General features: G+C 41.6%; 2 protein-coding genes, 1 long non-coding RNA gene and 1 pseudogene across 3 annotated transcripts; 3 read left to right on the top strand and 1 right to left on the bottom strand.

Annotated features, from left to right (window-relative positions):
- Window positions 1-4,606: 4,606 nt before the first annotated feature.
- LOC116935596 lies at window positions 4,607-5,920 on the top strand (annotated as a pseudogene).
- Window positions 5,921-6,556: 636 nt separating this feature from the next.
- LOC116935585 (ninjurin-1-like) lies at window positions 6,557-7,430 on the top strand. Its single transcript, XM_045170562.1, has 3 exons — window positions 6,557-6,775; window positions 6,850-6,966; window positions 7,195-7,430. The coding sequence occupies exons 1-3, from the start codon at window positions 6,770-6,772 to the stop codon at window positions 7,369-7,371; spliced, it is 300 nt and encodes a 99-aa protein (XP_045026497.1). The 5' UTR covers window positions 6,557-6,769; the 3' UTR covers window positions 7,372-7,430.
- A 754-nt stretch (window positions 7,431-8,184) lies between these two features.
- Window positions 8,185-8,427, bottom strand: LOC116935586. Its single transcript, XR_006644005.1, has 2 exons — window positions 8,360-8,427; window positions 8,185-8,281 (listed from the first exon to the last, which is right to left on the bottom strand). It is a non-coding gene; the product is annotated as an uncharacterized LOC116935586 (long non-coding RNA).
- Window positions 8,428-11,850: 3,423 nt separating this feature from the next.
- LOC123470682 (uncharacterized protein K02A2.6-like) lies at window positions 11,851-16,131 on the top strand. The gene has a single exon (XM_045171233.1). The coding sequence runs from the start codon at window positions 11,851-11,853 to the stop codon at window positions 16,129-16,131; it is 4,281 nt and encodes a 1,426-aa protein (XP_045027168.1).
- Window positions 16,132-17,171: the final 1,040 nt, after the last annotated feature.

The raw sequence follows: 17,171 nt of genomic DNA, 5'->3' as shown, positions 1-17,171 counted from the left end.
CTAAAACATCCAGTTTTTCAAGTTCAGCTTCTATCAATTTCCTTACTTTACTAGTAAGTTCTTCATTTTCTTTGGCGATCCAGTTGAATTTGAACCTTGGGTGAACTGTTGTTGCTATCATCAAGGAATCCCTTTCCAAAAGTGGCTTGAATCTAAAAATAATTAGGTATTGTTATAGAAATTTCTTAAGTTAAATTCTTAATTGTTTAAAGAACTACCTTCTTTCAATATGGCTCATAAGCCCACGGGAAATTGCGACTCCGTATCCATTAGGGGCAAGATCTTTGCATTCCGTCATGGCAATCTTGATTTTTTGGAAACACGGAATAACACAGCCCAGGTAGTTGTTTGTTTCAGACTGTAATACATCCAAGTATTTGGCCAGAGGCCCCATTACAGCCTTGTATTCCTTCAAAAGAGCAATATCGGATTCGTCGAGGACGTCAAGCTTAAGTTTCTTCATGACAGTGTTGAGTGAGACTTGGTCTTGCTTCAAAACGCAATCTACGGAGTCGTATTCTGAATTCCATCTAGTCGCGCACGGTGTTTTCAGTTGGCAACCTAAAAGATATATAGAACACATTAAAATGAGTTGATGAAGAAATAAATGAATCTGAAAATGCTTCTAGCAGCAAATACGTAACTAGTAATTACCGAGAGATTCATAGATGAGTTCAGATGCTTGAATGCTCCTGTTACTTAAGTTCCATAGCTTCTGGAGTTTACCAAAGGCTTGCTCATGAGGCTTTTTAAATATCCCAGAGCGGCAGTTATCGATAACTGTTTTGAAGTCAGCTGTAGCTACTAAATATAAACTATGCGTAACACAGGGAATGTCTTCACACAATGTGCTTCGGTTGTAGTTGAATTGCATCCCGGTCTCATCGATTTCTTGCGAAATTGCAGTTTTCAAGATATTGCCCACTGAGACTTCTAGTTCATCGAAGATAAGTTCACTCTCAAGACTATCTCCAATATCAAATTCCAAGTAAATAAAATCTTGCAGATTCATGTCTTCGAAGTCATCGAGTCCAAGATCATCTAAAAACCACCAGGAACAAAGAATTATTAGTTGGAATTGTTTATACAATTCATTGGAATTATGACCTACCACCAGATTCAACATCAACAGTTGGTGTGTTTTTCGCCTTTTTGGCTTTCCTTTTTTCTTCTCGGATAGATTTAGCCTTTTCCAGTTTAAGTAATCAAATGTCATTCAACCTTTCCTTGTAATCGTCCTGCATGGACTGGACTGCTTTCTTTATGTTTGCCCCATTGTCTGTGACGATGCAACATACTTTTCCTTTTATATCGAATCTTTTTATTTCATTTTCAATGAAATTTGAGATATCGTCGAACGTGTGGCTACCTATAACATTAAACTATAAGACGTTTCTGTTGGAAAATACAATAAAATTTAGCTTCATACCGGTCATTCTCTTGCAGCATAGAGCTTCTGATTTTCTTGTCAAATTGTTTTTTTCAAGCCAGTGAGCAGTGATGCCAATCCATGCTCGATGTGATGTTGACCACATATCTGCGGTTAAACACACATATTTTGCAGCTGCAAGGGCATTAGTAGCTTCCTTTTCGAATTTTCGTTTCTCTTCGTCGATAAGTGACCTTAACTTTTTGGCACCCATAACATTAGCTCTTGGGTTAAGACCATTGATAAGGGCAATGAAAGCTGGATCATTGACGGTGTTAAGTGGAAAGGCTTTCGTTATTATGAGGTTCACAATAACAGCATCAATTTTGCTCTGTTCCAATTTAGATAGCTTTGATGGGGCCTTGGATGACGAAAAATTCAGGAGAGATTGACGAACAGCTACTCTTTTCTTTCTGGCAGCAACCGTTTTGGATGACACAGTCACACTATCTCTAGCTTGTTTTCTTTCCTTTTTCTTCTTCTTATAATCATCATATAAGTCTGGGTGCTGCTAAAATATTGCAAACATTGTAAAGTAGAATTAGGATAAATTGATCAAGACGATCTTACAGCAAATTGAAAGTTAGCATCATTACCTTGATATGCCTTACCCAGTTGGTTGTTGATCGAACCTGTCCACTGCATGGCTTGAGACACTATTTACAATTCCCCCTTATGCTGTCATTATCTTTCGGCTTTGATTCCATAAGCTCTGGGTCAAAAGTAAAGAAGGAAAAGCAGCAACGGTTATACCAGCAGCTGCCTTCAACCTCAACATCTTTATCTTCATCACGAGTCTTTCCACTATGAAATCCAGCTTGATCACTTTTCTTCCTATGTACAGTACTATGGCTGTTCTCTTCATCATCACTTGCATGATTTGACTCCAATGTAGAAGAAACATTACTGCCTTCGTGAGAGCTTTGTCTTTCCGGGCTAATATTGCGAGCAACATTCTCATCGTATTCATATTCTTCGTAGTCGGACATGCTGACATATGAATGACTCCTTGTGCATGTGCCTAAACAAGTTTGAAGACGTTAAACAAAGACAATTTTTTAAATTTGAGTCATGCAGTTTGCAAGCACCAAGCAGATACTTAATCCTTACTCAGCCAAATAAATTTTTTCGGTGCCGATTTCAATTTGCAATTTCAATTTGGAATGTCTACACGCAGGCTAACTAGTAACTACAAGTCTACAACTATGAGCTCATCAAAAACAGCAGACTAAAAGTTCTCGGCGAAAGAAAAATCTATACTAAACAGCAAACTTTAAAAAAAAATTTTTTTTTTAAATATTCGAAATTGTATTCGAAATCATGAAATCGTGAGGTACAACGAATACGAATAACAAATACGAATAAAGAAAATTTTATTCGACGAATAACGAATAACGAATACGATTATTTCCTTATTCGTTATTCGAAATTTTATTCGAAAGTTTTATTCGGCAGTACACTGCTATATCACTTTCAGCGTAAACGACCAATACAAATACAAATACTTTAAATAAGAAACAGCCCAAATACAAATACCGAATAAAATACGTATTTTAAGTATTTTATTTTAAAATAATTTTATTTTAATACCCAAATACGATACACTGGTGAAATACATTAAACCATATACTTATTTGTGTGAATTGCTCTTGTTCTCTCCATTAGCACATTAAGGGATTTTTAAAATCAGAAGAGGACAATTTGCAAATCAAGATTCGACACAGTTGTTCATCTCGGTGAGATTTTAAGCATGACCAGAATTTTATTATTCGGCTGCAGTGGGCTGAATTACACTACAGCCCGTTGGTAACCAGGTAATCTGCTGAAATACAAAAGGAAGAGAAAAAGAGGCTTACCAGCAGGGTTTCGTCGTCCAACCTCCTTATACGGCTGGCTTATCATGAGTATACATACAAGCAGCCGCATAAAAGTATTATTTACACAGTCACGCGTGCAGCAAAAGCGGATTACAACGGAACACTTTTTTGGAAAAAGAAAAATGAACTCGGAGGAAACCCACGATTCTATATGTATTGCAAGGGTTTCGTTTCAACAAAAGTTGACTTGAAAGTTTTATTTTATACATACGGTCATATAATGAAGCCATTCTCATTGTTTTCAGTCCTCACATGTAATACGCTGGTTAATAACTGCCGTTGTGACGACTCTATACGAAAGCTGCTCAAATTTCATTGGAACAAAGTGTTTCTTTTCCCAAAAATTTGACATGAGGAAACACAAGTAGCACTTGTCTAACTAAGATTAAGACCAACCAGATATTGGCGTCCCAGGCGACTGTTCCTCTTGCGCCTTTGATCAGCAACAGTCATTTCGTCCGTTTGGATGATGACCGTTTGGATGATGCAACACGGCGTATGAGTCATACTCGGGTAGGAAAAATAATAACATTATTTGATAATATGAATAATTTTTTATGGATATAAAAACTACGTAAATTCCACTCCTAATAGATTTTTAATTGCTACGGTTCACAAAAGACAAATGTCTTTTAATACAGTGGCACACTGGAATCCGTTTTATTGGGGAAAAAACGAGTTTGTGTGTGGTTCAGCAAGTCGTTCTTCAACCCACACTTGTGCATCGAGTAACCACTCTTAGGTCTATATTCAGGTTGCCCAAACCCACGAGCACTGCCCATACCCTAATTGGGATCTGCTAAGCGGGTCAAACCTATACCCACTGGGAAAAGTTCCTTCTCACCCCAACTGCCCCACGTCGCGCATAATGACTTAAGTAAACAACACAATTCTATCGCAAATGAATTATGTTTTGGTAGCACAAAACTGTAACGAAAATATTGAAGCGCTATTTGCAGCTGCAACTGATGCAACTAACATTTGCAGAGGTCCCCCACCTATAGCTTAATCACCCATATGAACCACGTATCAGTCTGATACCGACAGTCAGACAAAGGGAATCAACAAATATTCGATAGTGCTCGTTGTCATAGGCTGTTATCTTATTGCTAGCATTTTCGACGCATCTGTTTTATTCAACCATCGTTTATGCAAAAAGGGTTTCTTCTTGGCTATTAGTTGTTGTCTAATAGTTTCGGCAACCCAACGAATTCCATCACAATATTCAAAACTATTACAACCCCAAGAATACATGAGGTATAATAATTAGATCGTAAATAGGTTTTTGATGGATAATGATATGAGCAGTCCATACAGACATCGCAGTTATAAAAATTTGCGTCTCTCTATTGTACATTTATTTTTTTCAAGTTTTCAGTTCGAGAAAATTCGTTTTCTTGAAAAGTCACAAGTGCGCCAGCACCGTCGTTGAATCATATTTCGGTAAGTGCAAGCACAATGGGAGCGATAACTTTATTTTTTGATACGTACGTTTCACGAACTTTCACGAGAGAAATATATTCAAATTTAGATTCGCCTGGAACAACAAACTGAATGTTGTTTTACCTGCGAATGGCAATTACCTATCCACCACCATGCTCTTCAATCAGACATCACTGAACACCGCAAAATGGAAGGATGTCAATTTTGACATTTTCTGTTTGCACAGTCGTTGGAATAGAAAGGAAGTAATGGCGTTGCTACGTGAAGAAGTGAGAAACTTCACGATCGTACGTGACCCCATTGAAGTATTTGTGTCCATGTTCTACTTTGAGGATCCAGTCAGAGAGTTCTACGATGTCAAAGACATCCACGATATGGTCAATTCGATCCAAAACACGTCGATATCGTCTTCTGCCTTAAATAAACGCTGGCTAGGTTTTGTTGGTCGCAATCAAATGGCGTGGGATATGAGGCTGTCACCCGACATCTTTGATGATAAACTTGCTGTGAACAAAGAAATTGAATGACTGGATCGTGAGTTTGATCTCGTCATGGTTTCCAACCAGATGGAAGAGTCACTTATCCTATTAAAGCACCTGCTCAACTGGCTTTTACAAAATGTCATTCATCTGAATTTGAGTCGACGGAAACCGGAAAAACGGACCCCATCGTTGAAGGCACATGAAAGGAAGGTGCTCTCGGAATGGTTAGCTGCAGATCTCCAAATATTTGAACATTTCTCTCGCCGATTCGACGAAAGAGTTGCACAGTTCAATTAGCAGCAGTCAACGCAATCAACATTTCTGATGGGCGAACTCTTCAATTTCAATTCGGTAATGAGGACACAAACACAGCTACTGGAAAAAGCAAATAAAGAACTGTAAAAACGTTGCGTTCTTCAAGAGGTTGGTAATGAAAAGCTCAGTGGAAAATTTAAAGAATACAACAACAATATCATGGGGTTCCTCATAAATGAGTAAGTTCATTACCTTCGTCCCTTTGGATTGTCATAAAATGATTGAGTTGCCTTTGCAGAGAGCAGCAGGGGTGCGACTTGTACTCCATGAGTGATCCAGCCTACTTGAAGTTGTTCGAACATTTACTACTGTCCAGAGTTTCTAACACCTCAGCATCTAATTAAAGAAAGTAATGAATATGACTGATTTACTGTAGCAACTAGAATCGAACAAATAAATCACTGGGCATTTCATCAACACCAAAATTGAAGATCCACAGAGTTGACCGGAATTCTTTGTATTTGATGATGCAAGTCGAGTCTAGAGGTCTATCACATTTCTGTTTGGAACATTTGGCATCTCTCATTCACGAAACTGGGTATGTTGCCTTGGATTCTTTGCTATTGACTTTAATTTCTACGGACTGTAGCCGACAGCGATCACGTCTCCCCAACACAGACTTTTTCTAATAAATAAATCTTCTGTATAAATAAAAACAAATGTGACTTACCATGAGTGCACACGGATTTTCTCTATGGACTGCATTCTTGTTCTACACAGAAGTGTTTGTATTTTTCATTTTCTTTTTTACGTCAACCTATAGCTATAGGCCAGAAATTAATAATAATTTTGTTACTCAAAATATTGACTGTTTCATCAAATCGAATTTTTCTTTCTGACGATAGCCTATAATTTCACAGAAAGTAAAGGCCCATTCCGAACAACATATCAAACGGAATTCCCATCAAGTGAGGCGGAGATGGTTGTAGTGGTGAGTTCGGAATTTTAACATGGACAATCGAATCTTGCATTTGTTGTTCTTGGATTCCTATGGCAACGTATTTCGGCGAGTGATGTGAAGTTGCCTATATTTTAGTTTAACCACAAACGATTTGTCAGTGCTCGATAACACAATGGCCGAAGTTTACATAGCAGATGACGAGACAGAAAAATTTCTTGTGCAGAATCTTTCGAAAAAATTCCTTAAATAACTGCTTTTAACATTACAGGGAAAGACGTTGGACGCTAACAAGTACGCTACTAAGAAAACCATTGCCTAGGGAATGCTGGTAATGCATTTAACAAAATTAATTCTTAATTCCATGCTTGATTGAAGTTTTAACGTTTTTACGGATTGTTTTAGGACATTGCATTACTGATGGCGAACGCTTCTCAATTAAAATATGTTTTGCAACTGGGACATCGGCACGAATTCTATCACTTAATGGTCTCTTTGATCGCCTCTTCGATTGTTCTTCAGGTGACTATGATTATGGCTATGATTGCGCTTGAGGAACGTTATTTTTACTAGAATACTAGGAAGAATTTTAGATTATTATGTAGCAAAACACGCGCAATTGCCTTAACGAGAAGAAAGGCAGGTTTTAGAGCAGAGGGAAGGTCGTGCGTGATTATTGGGATAAGAAAGCTTCAATGCCAACACTTGTCCTACCAACGGATTTCCATTGAATGTATAACGTATCTATAGATTGTCGTCGGAATTTTGGCTCTCACCCTGAATATGATGCGCGACTGCCGTCTCCACATCCAAGAGTACCGGTTCTCGGCCTTGGCTCTGAACTACATCAACTTGGGCAGCGTCTTCGTCATTACTGTCTTGAATATTCTGGTTGCCGCTTTCGACCCCGTAGCCGTCGTTTTATAAAATGCTAAAGAACTAAAGAGAAAGTGAAGGATGAAGGGAAAATGTCAAACAGTCTTGCTAGCTAAACAGCATAAAAAGAGTGGCACCTTAATGCATACAATTAAACGAAATATGTCGATATCTAATAAAACGTAACAATGGACTGACATTCGATTGAATTTTGCTGAACGACTTCATTGCTATGTATACACGCCACTGCAGGTGATGCTGGGCCTCGCCGTCGTTACCATCTGCATAATGAACAACTGGCTTTACTGCAAATCTGTGTCGACCAATAAGCTCAACTATCTGGTCTTGGCCTTCTCGCTCGCTATTGCTATCATAGATTGCTTAAAGATACCCTTCGCTGCAGATCGTAAATATAACGAGTAGTTCTTTCTCAATAGATAGTTAACACCAAGATATCATTATTGCCATCCCTTTACTTGCTCAGTCCTGCACAAAAGCCTGATCGATTTTATCGAGCTAGTAGCAAAATGGACCTTAAAATGTACCACTGTTACGAGTCAATAAACAAATGGCACGCTGCGCTTCGATTGATTTTTTGAGAGTTGCGCTATACGGAACCATTTCGTTATTAGCGAGAAAGTCATATACCTTCCCTGCCGCAATGATGTTTCATAAAACTAGCAGATAGTCAAATTGTGAGAATGGCGAAGCATAATTACCTTTTCCTATTCAGGTGATTGTTGGCATCCTATTTCTAGTAATTGGAACCGTGAATATCAATAACGATGATACCCACCGGTCAGCAGTTATTTTGAAAGACTTGGTTGTTGTCTTCATTTTCATCATTTCTGTCATCAATATTTTAATTTCTTCTTTTGGGATCCAACACATTGACTTGGCCATTCTTCCGAATAATACTAATTTAACCACCGCCAAGTTTCTGGGAAAATAAAGAACCCTGCTACTCTTATTCAGAGAGGGTGGAAGGCAAAAATAATAAACGGTATTCGATTTTATAAAGAATAAATGAATACTGTACATAATTAATTCGAAAGATTTTCTTTTTCCTAGGATGATTGTACTTCAAGCGATGAAGACTTTGCGCAATGGAATCCCAGATTACCGACAGAACTACTCATAAATAGAACCATAAGTAAGATGGTTGTTATGGTGATCGGGAATAATGATATACCTGTCTGGAGTGTTTTGACTCCGAGAAGCACATCGGTAGCGGAAACAAGTGGAACGATGGCACATATACGATCCACGAAATTCAATCTTATCTTGAATCAATCATTCAATCTTACCATTCCCATCACGAAAACAAAGGGGGAAAAAAATGGTATACCACGTACGACGCAATTTGGTGATTGCGCAATATCGGTGTCCAAGGGCTGGTGATGAATCGGCTGGGAATGATGACGAAAAAGTTGAATTATCTAATTATAAAATAAGGAAAAATAAACGATTTTGCGTTGAACTAGAATCGAAAAATGTTTGTAATAATGTTAACTATAAAATAAAAGATGTCAGACTAAATTTTCAAGTAAAAAAATTAACATAAAGCGAAAGATTGACATTGCTGGTATGACATTGGGGGCACGGTACGCATATAAGAAAAATAATTAATTCTTGAATACTTATTGTTACGTTAAGTAATATTCTCAATTTTTGCAAATGAACATAGTTTCGAGTTTTTTTTATTAAATTGTGATTTATTTTCACTGTGATCTGCTTACCTTGTCAAGTGAAAATGCCTGCGAAAAATCAGTGTTTGGCGATCAAGCCTCTTCCTGGCACAAAGAAGGACTTTGCCCACGTTCGTAGTCGCGTGATCAGTTTTCGAGTAGCGAAACCATCCGCAGCGAACAAAATCGTTTCGCCTTCTGTGACCATTAGTGTCGTTGGAAACACTGGCTTTCATTCGCGAATTCCGGTAAGACGAGTGACGAAATTAGCATCACAGGCGATCCTTCCTCTTTCGCATTATTTTGCCCTTAACCAGCAGCAATCAATTCCCTCCAAGATCCCCGTTCGTTTGATTCGTCTCGATGATGCAGGACGGCAGCGGTTGGGATTGCGTGGTGTTGAAAGGCAACTCGTTCCCAACTGCCGTCGTCAAGTGTCACTGGACCATCTAGATCTGGTAACTCATCAACGGATTAACCTTGCGCCTGCTGATAACGAGCTCCGAGTGGGCCTAATGCTGGATCCTGAAGAGGAAGGTGATTTGTGGGAATTTGAAATCATGGAGTAATTGATTCTCGACGGATTGACGTATTTACCTGCCCTTGTGTTGGACCCGATTGAGGAGGTAGAGCTGCGTGCATTTGAGCTTCTTGAAAACACCATCATTCAAGAAGAGCTCGAACAACGCAGCCCTACAGCCGCCATTATCATGCACACACAAGTTAACACCAGGCAACGTTTCACACCGAAACTGGATACGATTCCGGAAGAATCAGTGGATGAGGAGCGGCGAAGACAGATTCGCAAACAGAATAACAGAGCTCTGAACGCTAGACGTTCTAAGAAGAAGAAGGCCCAGTATGAGGCCAAAAAGGCATTACAGGAGGTTAATAAGGTTCATTGGTTTAAGCTGGACGAAAACGACCCTGATGGGTTGCCCATTTCTACCAAGGAATGGATCGGGATACATGTGCCACTTATCCAACTACCAACCCTGAATTCAATGAACGCTTATGTGACCGATGAATGTAAACCTTTTGAATCTTCTTCCCTCACCACCAACAGAGGTGTTGCACCCGTAGTTTCACATCCGCAAGAATTGAATTATCCACCATTCGTCCCGTTTGTCTTTGTGAAGAATTGGGCGAATCCTGTATATTTCATCTGTGAAACTACGGAAGCTTAACCGCCATTTGGTTTTTTTGTAAAATCGAACGAGAGTATTGCTTGTCCAAGAGCTAAGCGACGTCCATAAACTGAAGAAAAGTCTGGCCACCAGATGAACTCCTCAGTGCCCCAGTAAAAAAAAAAAAAAATTTTTTGTATTTCTTCGTCATTTCGCCTCTTCTTATAAAAGGGAAATATATCAGGAAAGTTCTCTTGATCTCAAGAGTGTAAAATGGCCATTGAGAACGTTCTGAAATGCCCCATTCGGGATTTGCAAGCCCTCAGACGTGACTTCTTGCACATCAAGCAACAGAGTCAAGTAGCTTTGGATATGAATAATATTTACTATTAATTTTCTGACTGTAAAAGAACAATTATTTTCTTTACCTATTTTCATTCCCAGAAACGAAAGGAATCTCAAACTGGACTACTGCAGAGCACACCACATGAACTCAGAGAAAAATGTTTTGTCGCTCTGCATTCTGCTCTCATCTCCAACTCAGGCAACTTGCTCAAACTAGGACTGATGGGTGTGCAGGTATCATAGTTCTTAATGTGCATGTGTTTCTTTTTCTTGGTTAATTCCAACATTTTTGTAATACAGAAATTACTGCGAGACAATCATTTCATTTCAAAGCACTGTGATCCTCCAGATGATCGTCAGTGGCTGTTGTCTCAGTTACTGGATTGCCTTTCATTTCCATGTTGGGTCAAAATTTCAGAAGAAATCTAGATTGAAATGTCAAAGGTACTCATTACTCTAGTAGTGTTTTTAAAATGCAAATTGTTTGACCGAAGCTTTTATCTCTTCAGATTTATATCAATTTTGCTTGCTTGGAACCAAAATATCTCAATTTAAACGCACACGTCACAGTAGATCTCCTTACCCGACTGCTAGACATGGGTCAAAATGGAGGCGTAAGATCGCGCAAACACCAATTAGCACTCCAAACAGCATCTGTTCAAAACTTACAAACATTTGCTAAAAATATAGCCGCCAGCGTGACACTCAATCCACAGAACGTCGTTCCTGGTGATTTCGACGTCAACCAAATAATTCCAATCATTCAGTTTCTATGTGACAAACTAGAAGATGGCCTGGTGACATCCCAATTATTCCCAATGGCGTCGTTCCGAATGCGTCGTGCTTAGCTCGAAAAGCCACAGTTTTGTTTGGAGAACTCTCTGCCAATAAGCCATAGCCCGATAAGGCGACAGCTATTGTCCTTACAACGTGATACGGCCCTTAAGAAACAGTTTATTCGTGTAAAGGTAGAACAGTCTGGCAGGCTCACCCCCGTAAGTCCCGACTGACCCTCTGCGCCAGCAGTAACTGGCCTTACGGGATACAAATCCTGAAACCATCCACTCTATACAACATCCAGTGACTATAGAAAATCCCCCAAAACATGAAAAAATCGAAACACCCCCGCACTTAAACTAGCAACAGAGCATATAACACTCACTGGTATCGATCCTTTCAAAGAAATCCTGCAGTAAACCCAACACGCTGGGCAACCAAGGCGAAAACCACAAACAGTGTTGTATACCTACTAGCGCCACTAGCGGCATACTGATGAAATACAAAGAGGCCTAGCCTCAGTCATACTTGGACAGCCGAGTCTACCACATGGTGTCAGAAGTAAAGTCGATCGATCACTCCAATTATTCAGCATGGCGAGTGAATTGCATCCACCGTCATCCTTTTCGTTTGATGGTGATCTACCTTCTAAGTGGGCACTTTGGAAAAAGCAATTTATGTGGTATTTAAAGGCCACAAAGAAAAACAAAGACGACGAAGATGTTCAAGTGGGCGTATTGCTCACGTTGCTAGGCCAAGAAGGGCTCCGAATTTACGAGACGTTCACGTGGACAACAGCTGGTGATGAGAACAAAATAGCTCCAGTCTTGGCCAAGTTTGATGGTCATTTTCAACCCCGGAAAAGTCAAACTTTTGAACGTTACAAGTTTCTCACTCGTCATCAACGAGAGGGTGAGTCATGTGAATCGTTTTTATTGGAACTTCAGTCCCTTATCGCAACGTGTGAGTATGATACGCAACGTGACTCTATACTGCGTGATCAAATTGTTATCGGTGTAGCAGACATTCAAACACGTGAGAAATTGTTGTTCGACCCTCAATTAACATTGGCGAAGGCGGTTGAAATTGTTCGAGCGTGTGAAACATCGTCATCAATAGCCGAAAAAATGTCAGCAGAGGCGGTCAATAGATTGACCTTGGAAAAATTCAAGCAGTCGAAGCCCTCGGGGCATGGCCAGTCGGACCGACGTGGTTCAGCAGACAAGTCTGAACATCGCGGAAGTGGCGGACAGATCACAAATTGTAAGTGGTGTGGTGGCAGTCATGCTAGGCGTCGCTGTCCAGCTTACGGAAAACAGTGCACGAAATGTGGTAAGCCCAACCATTTTGAGAAAGTGTGCAACAACGAAGAAAATGTTGCTAGTTTGGACCACTACGTTATTCACTCGTTGAGTGATCGCCATGGCTCGCAGTGGAACGTTGAACTTTTGATCAGTGATTGTCCAATAACTTTCAAAGTGGACACGGGTGCTTCGTGTAATGTGTTGTCTCGTCATTGGTTTGAAAAAGTGAATCGTTCAAAGTCACAGCTACAGCCTGGTCCGCAAGTACGCACGTATACTGGTCAGTCGTTAAATGTCCTTGGGCAACAAGACGTCGTCGTGTGCTTTAAGAAAAAGCGGTATACGCTACGTGTCATAGTAATTGAAGAAGAAAAAGTGCCCATCCTGGGTTTGCCCAGCTGCCGTGAACTTGGCCTTGTTCAACCATCTGCACGTCAACAAGTAGACGCATTAGGAGACAGCAGCAGAGCGGAGTCAACCTTACCAAGTGAGTTTAAAAAGTATCAAAATGTTTTCACTGGTATTGGCAAATTGCCAGTGGAGCATCAGATCAAACTCAAAGAAGATTACGTGTCGGTTGTTCGTCCGCCAAGACGAGTGCCGTTTAAGCTACGAGATCCAGTTAAAAAGAAGCTCGATGACATGGAAAAATTGAAGTTAGTCTGCAAAGTGACGGAGCCGACCGAGTGGGTTAATCCCATGTTAGCAATACAAAAATCTGATGGCGACGTCCGAATTTGCCTTGATCCGGTCGATTTAAACAAAGAAATTAAGCGTCAACACTATCCAGTTCCGACAGCACAAGAGTTGTTTGCCCGCATTGGCAAAGCCAAGTATTTCTCCTCACTAGATGCAACATCCGGGTTTCTACAAATTCCGCTGACGGAGGAATCCAGTTATATGACGACGTTCGCAACACCATTCGGGCGTTATCGATTCCTGCGTTTACCATTTGGCATCTCTTCGGCACCGGAAGTGTATCAACAGACAATGGATCAGTTCTTTGGAGACCTTGAAGGCGTTGAAATTTATTTAGACGATTTTTTCGTGTGGGGAGAGACTCGAGCAGAACACGACCAGCGTTTGACAGCAGTATTTGATCGCTGTGTAAAAGTGAACCTCAAGCTTAATGCTAGCAAGTGCAAGTTTCTCCTCCCCGAGTTGCCATGGATCGGTCATGTAATCTCTTTTCAACAATTAAAGCCGGATCCAGCCAAAGTAAGTGCCATTACGGCGTTTAAAGAACCGAGCTCCAAAGAAGAATTACAGCGGCTGTTAGGAATGGTGAATTATTTATCAAAGTTTTGTGAACACTTGTCACCTCTAACTAAACCATTGCGTGATTTGCTAAAAAGTGACGTTGAGTGGGTGTGGGACAGCAGCAGCGCCCTCATTTTAAAATCCGTCAAAGAACTTGTCAGTACAGCGCCCGTCTTGCGTTTATTTGATCAGAAGTTGCCGGTGACGGTCTCAGTCGACGCGTCTCCTTATGGCCTTGGAGCTGTACTGCTGCAAGCCGGTCAACCCATTGAGTTCGCGTCCCGGTCATTGACGGACACACAGCGTCGCTATGCCCAAATTGAAAAGGAGTTGTTAGCAGTACAGTTCGGCATGACACACTTCCATCACTACGTCTACGGAAATCAGGTGACAGTAGAAACTGATCACAAGCCCCTGGTTGGATTGGTTGATAAGCCAATTGGATTGTGCTCCCCCCGAATCCAGCGGATGCGACTACAGCTGCAGGTTTACAGTTACCAACTTTTCTACAGGCCCGGAAAGGAACTCGTTCTGGCAGATACGCTCAGCAGAGCGCCAGACACCCAGGAATATGCAACGGATCAGTCGCAAATAAACGAAGAATATGTTCACGCAATGCTCAGCTACGTCATCCCAGAAGAAACGGTTAAAGAAAAGTATGCTAAGGCAACTCAGAGTGATCCTACGTTGCAGCTCGTCGTTGGATTAGTGGAAAATGGATGGCCCAATCACAAGCGAGATTGCCCGGTGCCGGCAAAGCCATTTTGGTCGGAAAGGGCCAGTTTATCGACAGCTGGAGGTCTGCTACTACGTGGACATCAGGTAGTTGTTCCCGTCTCACTGCAGTCAGAAATGTTAAAGCAGATTCACGATGGCCACTTTGGAGAGTCAAAATGTCTCGAAAGAGCCAAGTCAGTTGCCTACTGGCCCGGATATGTCGAAGGAATACGCAACCTTGTAGCCGGATGTCGAATATGTCAAGAGCGGCGCCACCAAAATCCACATCAACAGCATTATCCGGTCGAAGTTCCAGAATACCCCTTTCAACGTGTGGCAACGGATTTCTTTCAGCTACGGGGTAAAGACTATTTATTGGCTGTTGATTACTTTAGTAAATGGCCCAGTGTCGTAGAAATGTCTTCCACTACAAGTGCAGCCACAATCAAAGAATTGGATAAACTATTCTCAGATTTTGGAGTGCCGGAAGTGCTTGTGTCGGATAATGGACCACAATTTGGCAGCGCTGACTTCCGTGCGTTCGCCCGTCATCTTGCCGTATCCCATGTCACGTCAAGTCCATTTTATCCAGAGTCAAATGGTCTGGCGGAGCGATCGGTACAAACAGTGAAAGCGGCGTTCATCAAGTCAATGGAGGATGGTCGCACGCTCCAGGACACGCTCCGAGCAATTCGTTCCACTCCTGTTGGAGGTGGATTGCCGTCCCCATCGGTTTTGTTGCAGTCACGGAATCTACGAGGAAGTTTGCCATTTTTGGCTGAGTCTTTACGGCATCAAAACGTCTCATCGGGAGCTGTAGCGGCAGCATTAAAGCGTCGTCAAGCATCGGCGACCTATCATCAAAAAGCAGCCCGTCCGTCTCGATACTCCATGCTAACGGTCGGTCAGCCAGTCAGAGTACGTTTAGGAAAAAACTGGGTACGCGGAAACGTCAAGATGGTATGCCAACAGCCGGACTCTTATGTCGTCACAACTCTCGCTGGCCGTGATTTTAGAAGAAATCGAAGAGCCATTAATTGCTGCAAGGGAGATCCTGTTATTCATCCTGCAAGGGCCACTGCTCAAAATCAGAAGGCAGTTCCCCCTAAATTATCAGCTGAGCAACACCAGCCAAATCGTCTCAAGACACCTTCTCCCAGCAGGCAACAGTCGGTGTTTTCATTTCCGACCCTATCATTGCCACGGCCTATTGTATCATCACAGCCACAGGCTGTAGTTCAGCCGCCAGCTCTGCCGCCGGTTCCACAAGCACTGCCGCCAGTTCCAGCAGCTTTACCGCCGGCTCCACCAGTCATCATGCTGCCCGTCCCTGCACTTCCTGTTCGTGCCCCTCGTCAAGCTGTTCACAAGCCGCGAACGGCCAAAATCTGGCCATCGAGTTCCAGGAGTAGTTCCAGGTTGGCAGAGCAACGTCAGACCTTATTGACAGCGCAGCGCCGGTCCGTCTCGTTGAGTCCAGCTCGACCTCCTGATCTGGCCGGGCAGGTCGCAGATGCAAACTTGGGAGCCGAACCAGCGGCCGAATCGACTAGTCTAGTTCCAGCCGAACAGTCCGAAGTGGTTCAAGAGTGACAGCCCCTATCAACAAAATGTCCTGTTTCGTGTTGTTTGGTTCTATATGACGGTCCCTTACTTGTGCCTCTTTGTCGTTCTTTGTCCTTCGTTTGTCCGTTTGTCGTGTTGTGAAAGGAAAAGATGTTGTATACCTACTAGCGCCACTAGCGGCATACTGATGAAATACAAAGAGGCCTAGCCTCAGTCATACTTGGACAGCCGAGTCTACCACAAACAGAACTCAAATTCTCCCCTATTTAAAAAAAGGGAGCAAATCAAACTAAGCTGCTGCTAAAATCCTTAACCAAGAACTTGAATGCAATCTTAGGCCAACAAGAAGGGCTTACATCAATAAATCAGCTAAAGAAGATAAAAAAAACCTTATGCGGTATACATAATGAGGGAAGGGACATCAGAGGGAGGGGAATCTTTACAGCTGAAATTTATGTCATCCTTAGAGCTATGGAAATCACATATGGCCAAAATGACTGGACTGAGCCACGAAAACACCACTATACTGGATACCTAGTGTATGAGTAAGATAAAATAGGCCGTTTATTTATATCCCGGTACAAGTATACACAAGATGCGAGCACGGGCAAATCTGAGCTCAATAGCGAAAAGGAGGTTTTTTTTAAACACTTAAGTAGCAACAGCTGCAAACGCCATGGGAGAAATCATCAACACGCCTAGGCGGTAGAGACAGTAGTGTGTGTGGTGCGAGAGTAATACACTACATGCCATCCGTAACTACGCGTCATGGTGAGGTACCGCTAAGCGCAATAAGACCGGCTAAAATCATATGCGTGGTGACGTAGTGTGTGCACTGTGCATCACTTACACTTCAGGACTACGGCAAGTTGCCGTCAAGCATAATGAAAGCAGTTTCAACTCACTTCATCCCTTCCCCCTATCCAAAGAGGATGTTGATCGTAAAAACTTGTGTCAAATAGATTAAAGTGAATAAAAAATTTGTTACGAGAAAATCTATTTACATAAATAAAATGCAGTTGTAAAAAAAAACATTTTTCCAAATTTGGCGGGTAGGATGCGAGGTT

The sequence above is a fragment of the Daphnia magna genome, linkage group LG3 (assembly GCF_020631705.1).
Source record: "Daphnia magna isolate NIES linkage group LG3, ASM2063170v1.1, whole genome shotgun sequence".
In the NCBI taxonomy this organism is placed as follows: Eukaryota; Metazoa; Arthropoda; class Branchiopoda; order Diplostraca; family Daphniidae; genus Daphnia; species Daphnia magna.
This window is presented reverse-complemented; position numbering and strand designations above follow the sequence as displayed.

Coding starts and splice junctions, on each gene's coding strand:
- LOC116935585 (XM_045170562.1), top strand. Junction 6,967..7,194: donor CCTCTTCGATTGTTCTTCAG/GTGACTATGATT, acceptor ACGTATCTATAG/ATTGTCGTCGGAATTTTGGC.
- LOC123470682 (XM_045171233.1), top strand. CDS start 11,851: ATGGCGAGTGAATTGCATCCACCGTCATCCTTTTCGTTTGATGGTGAT.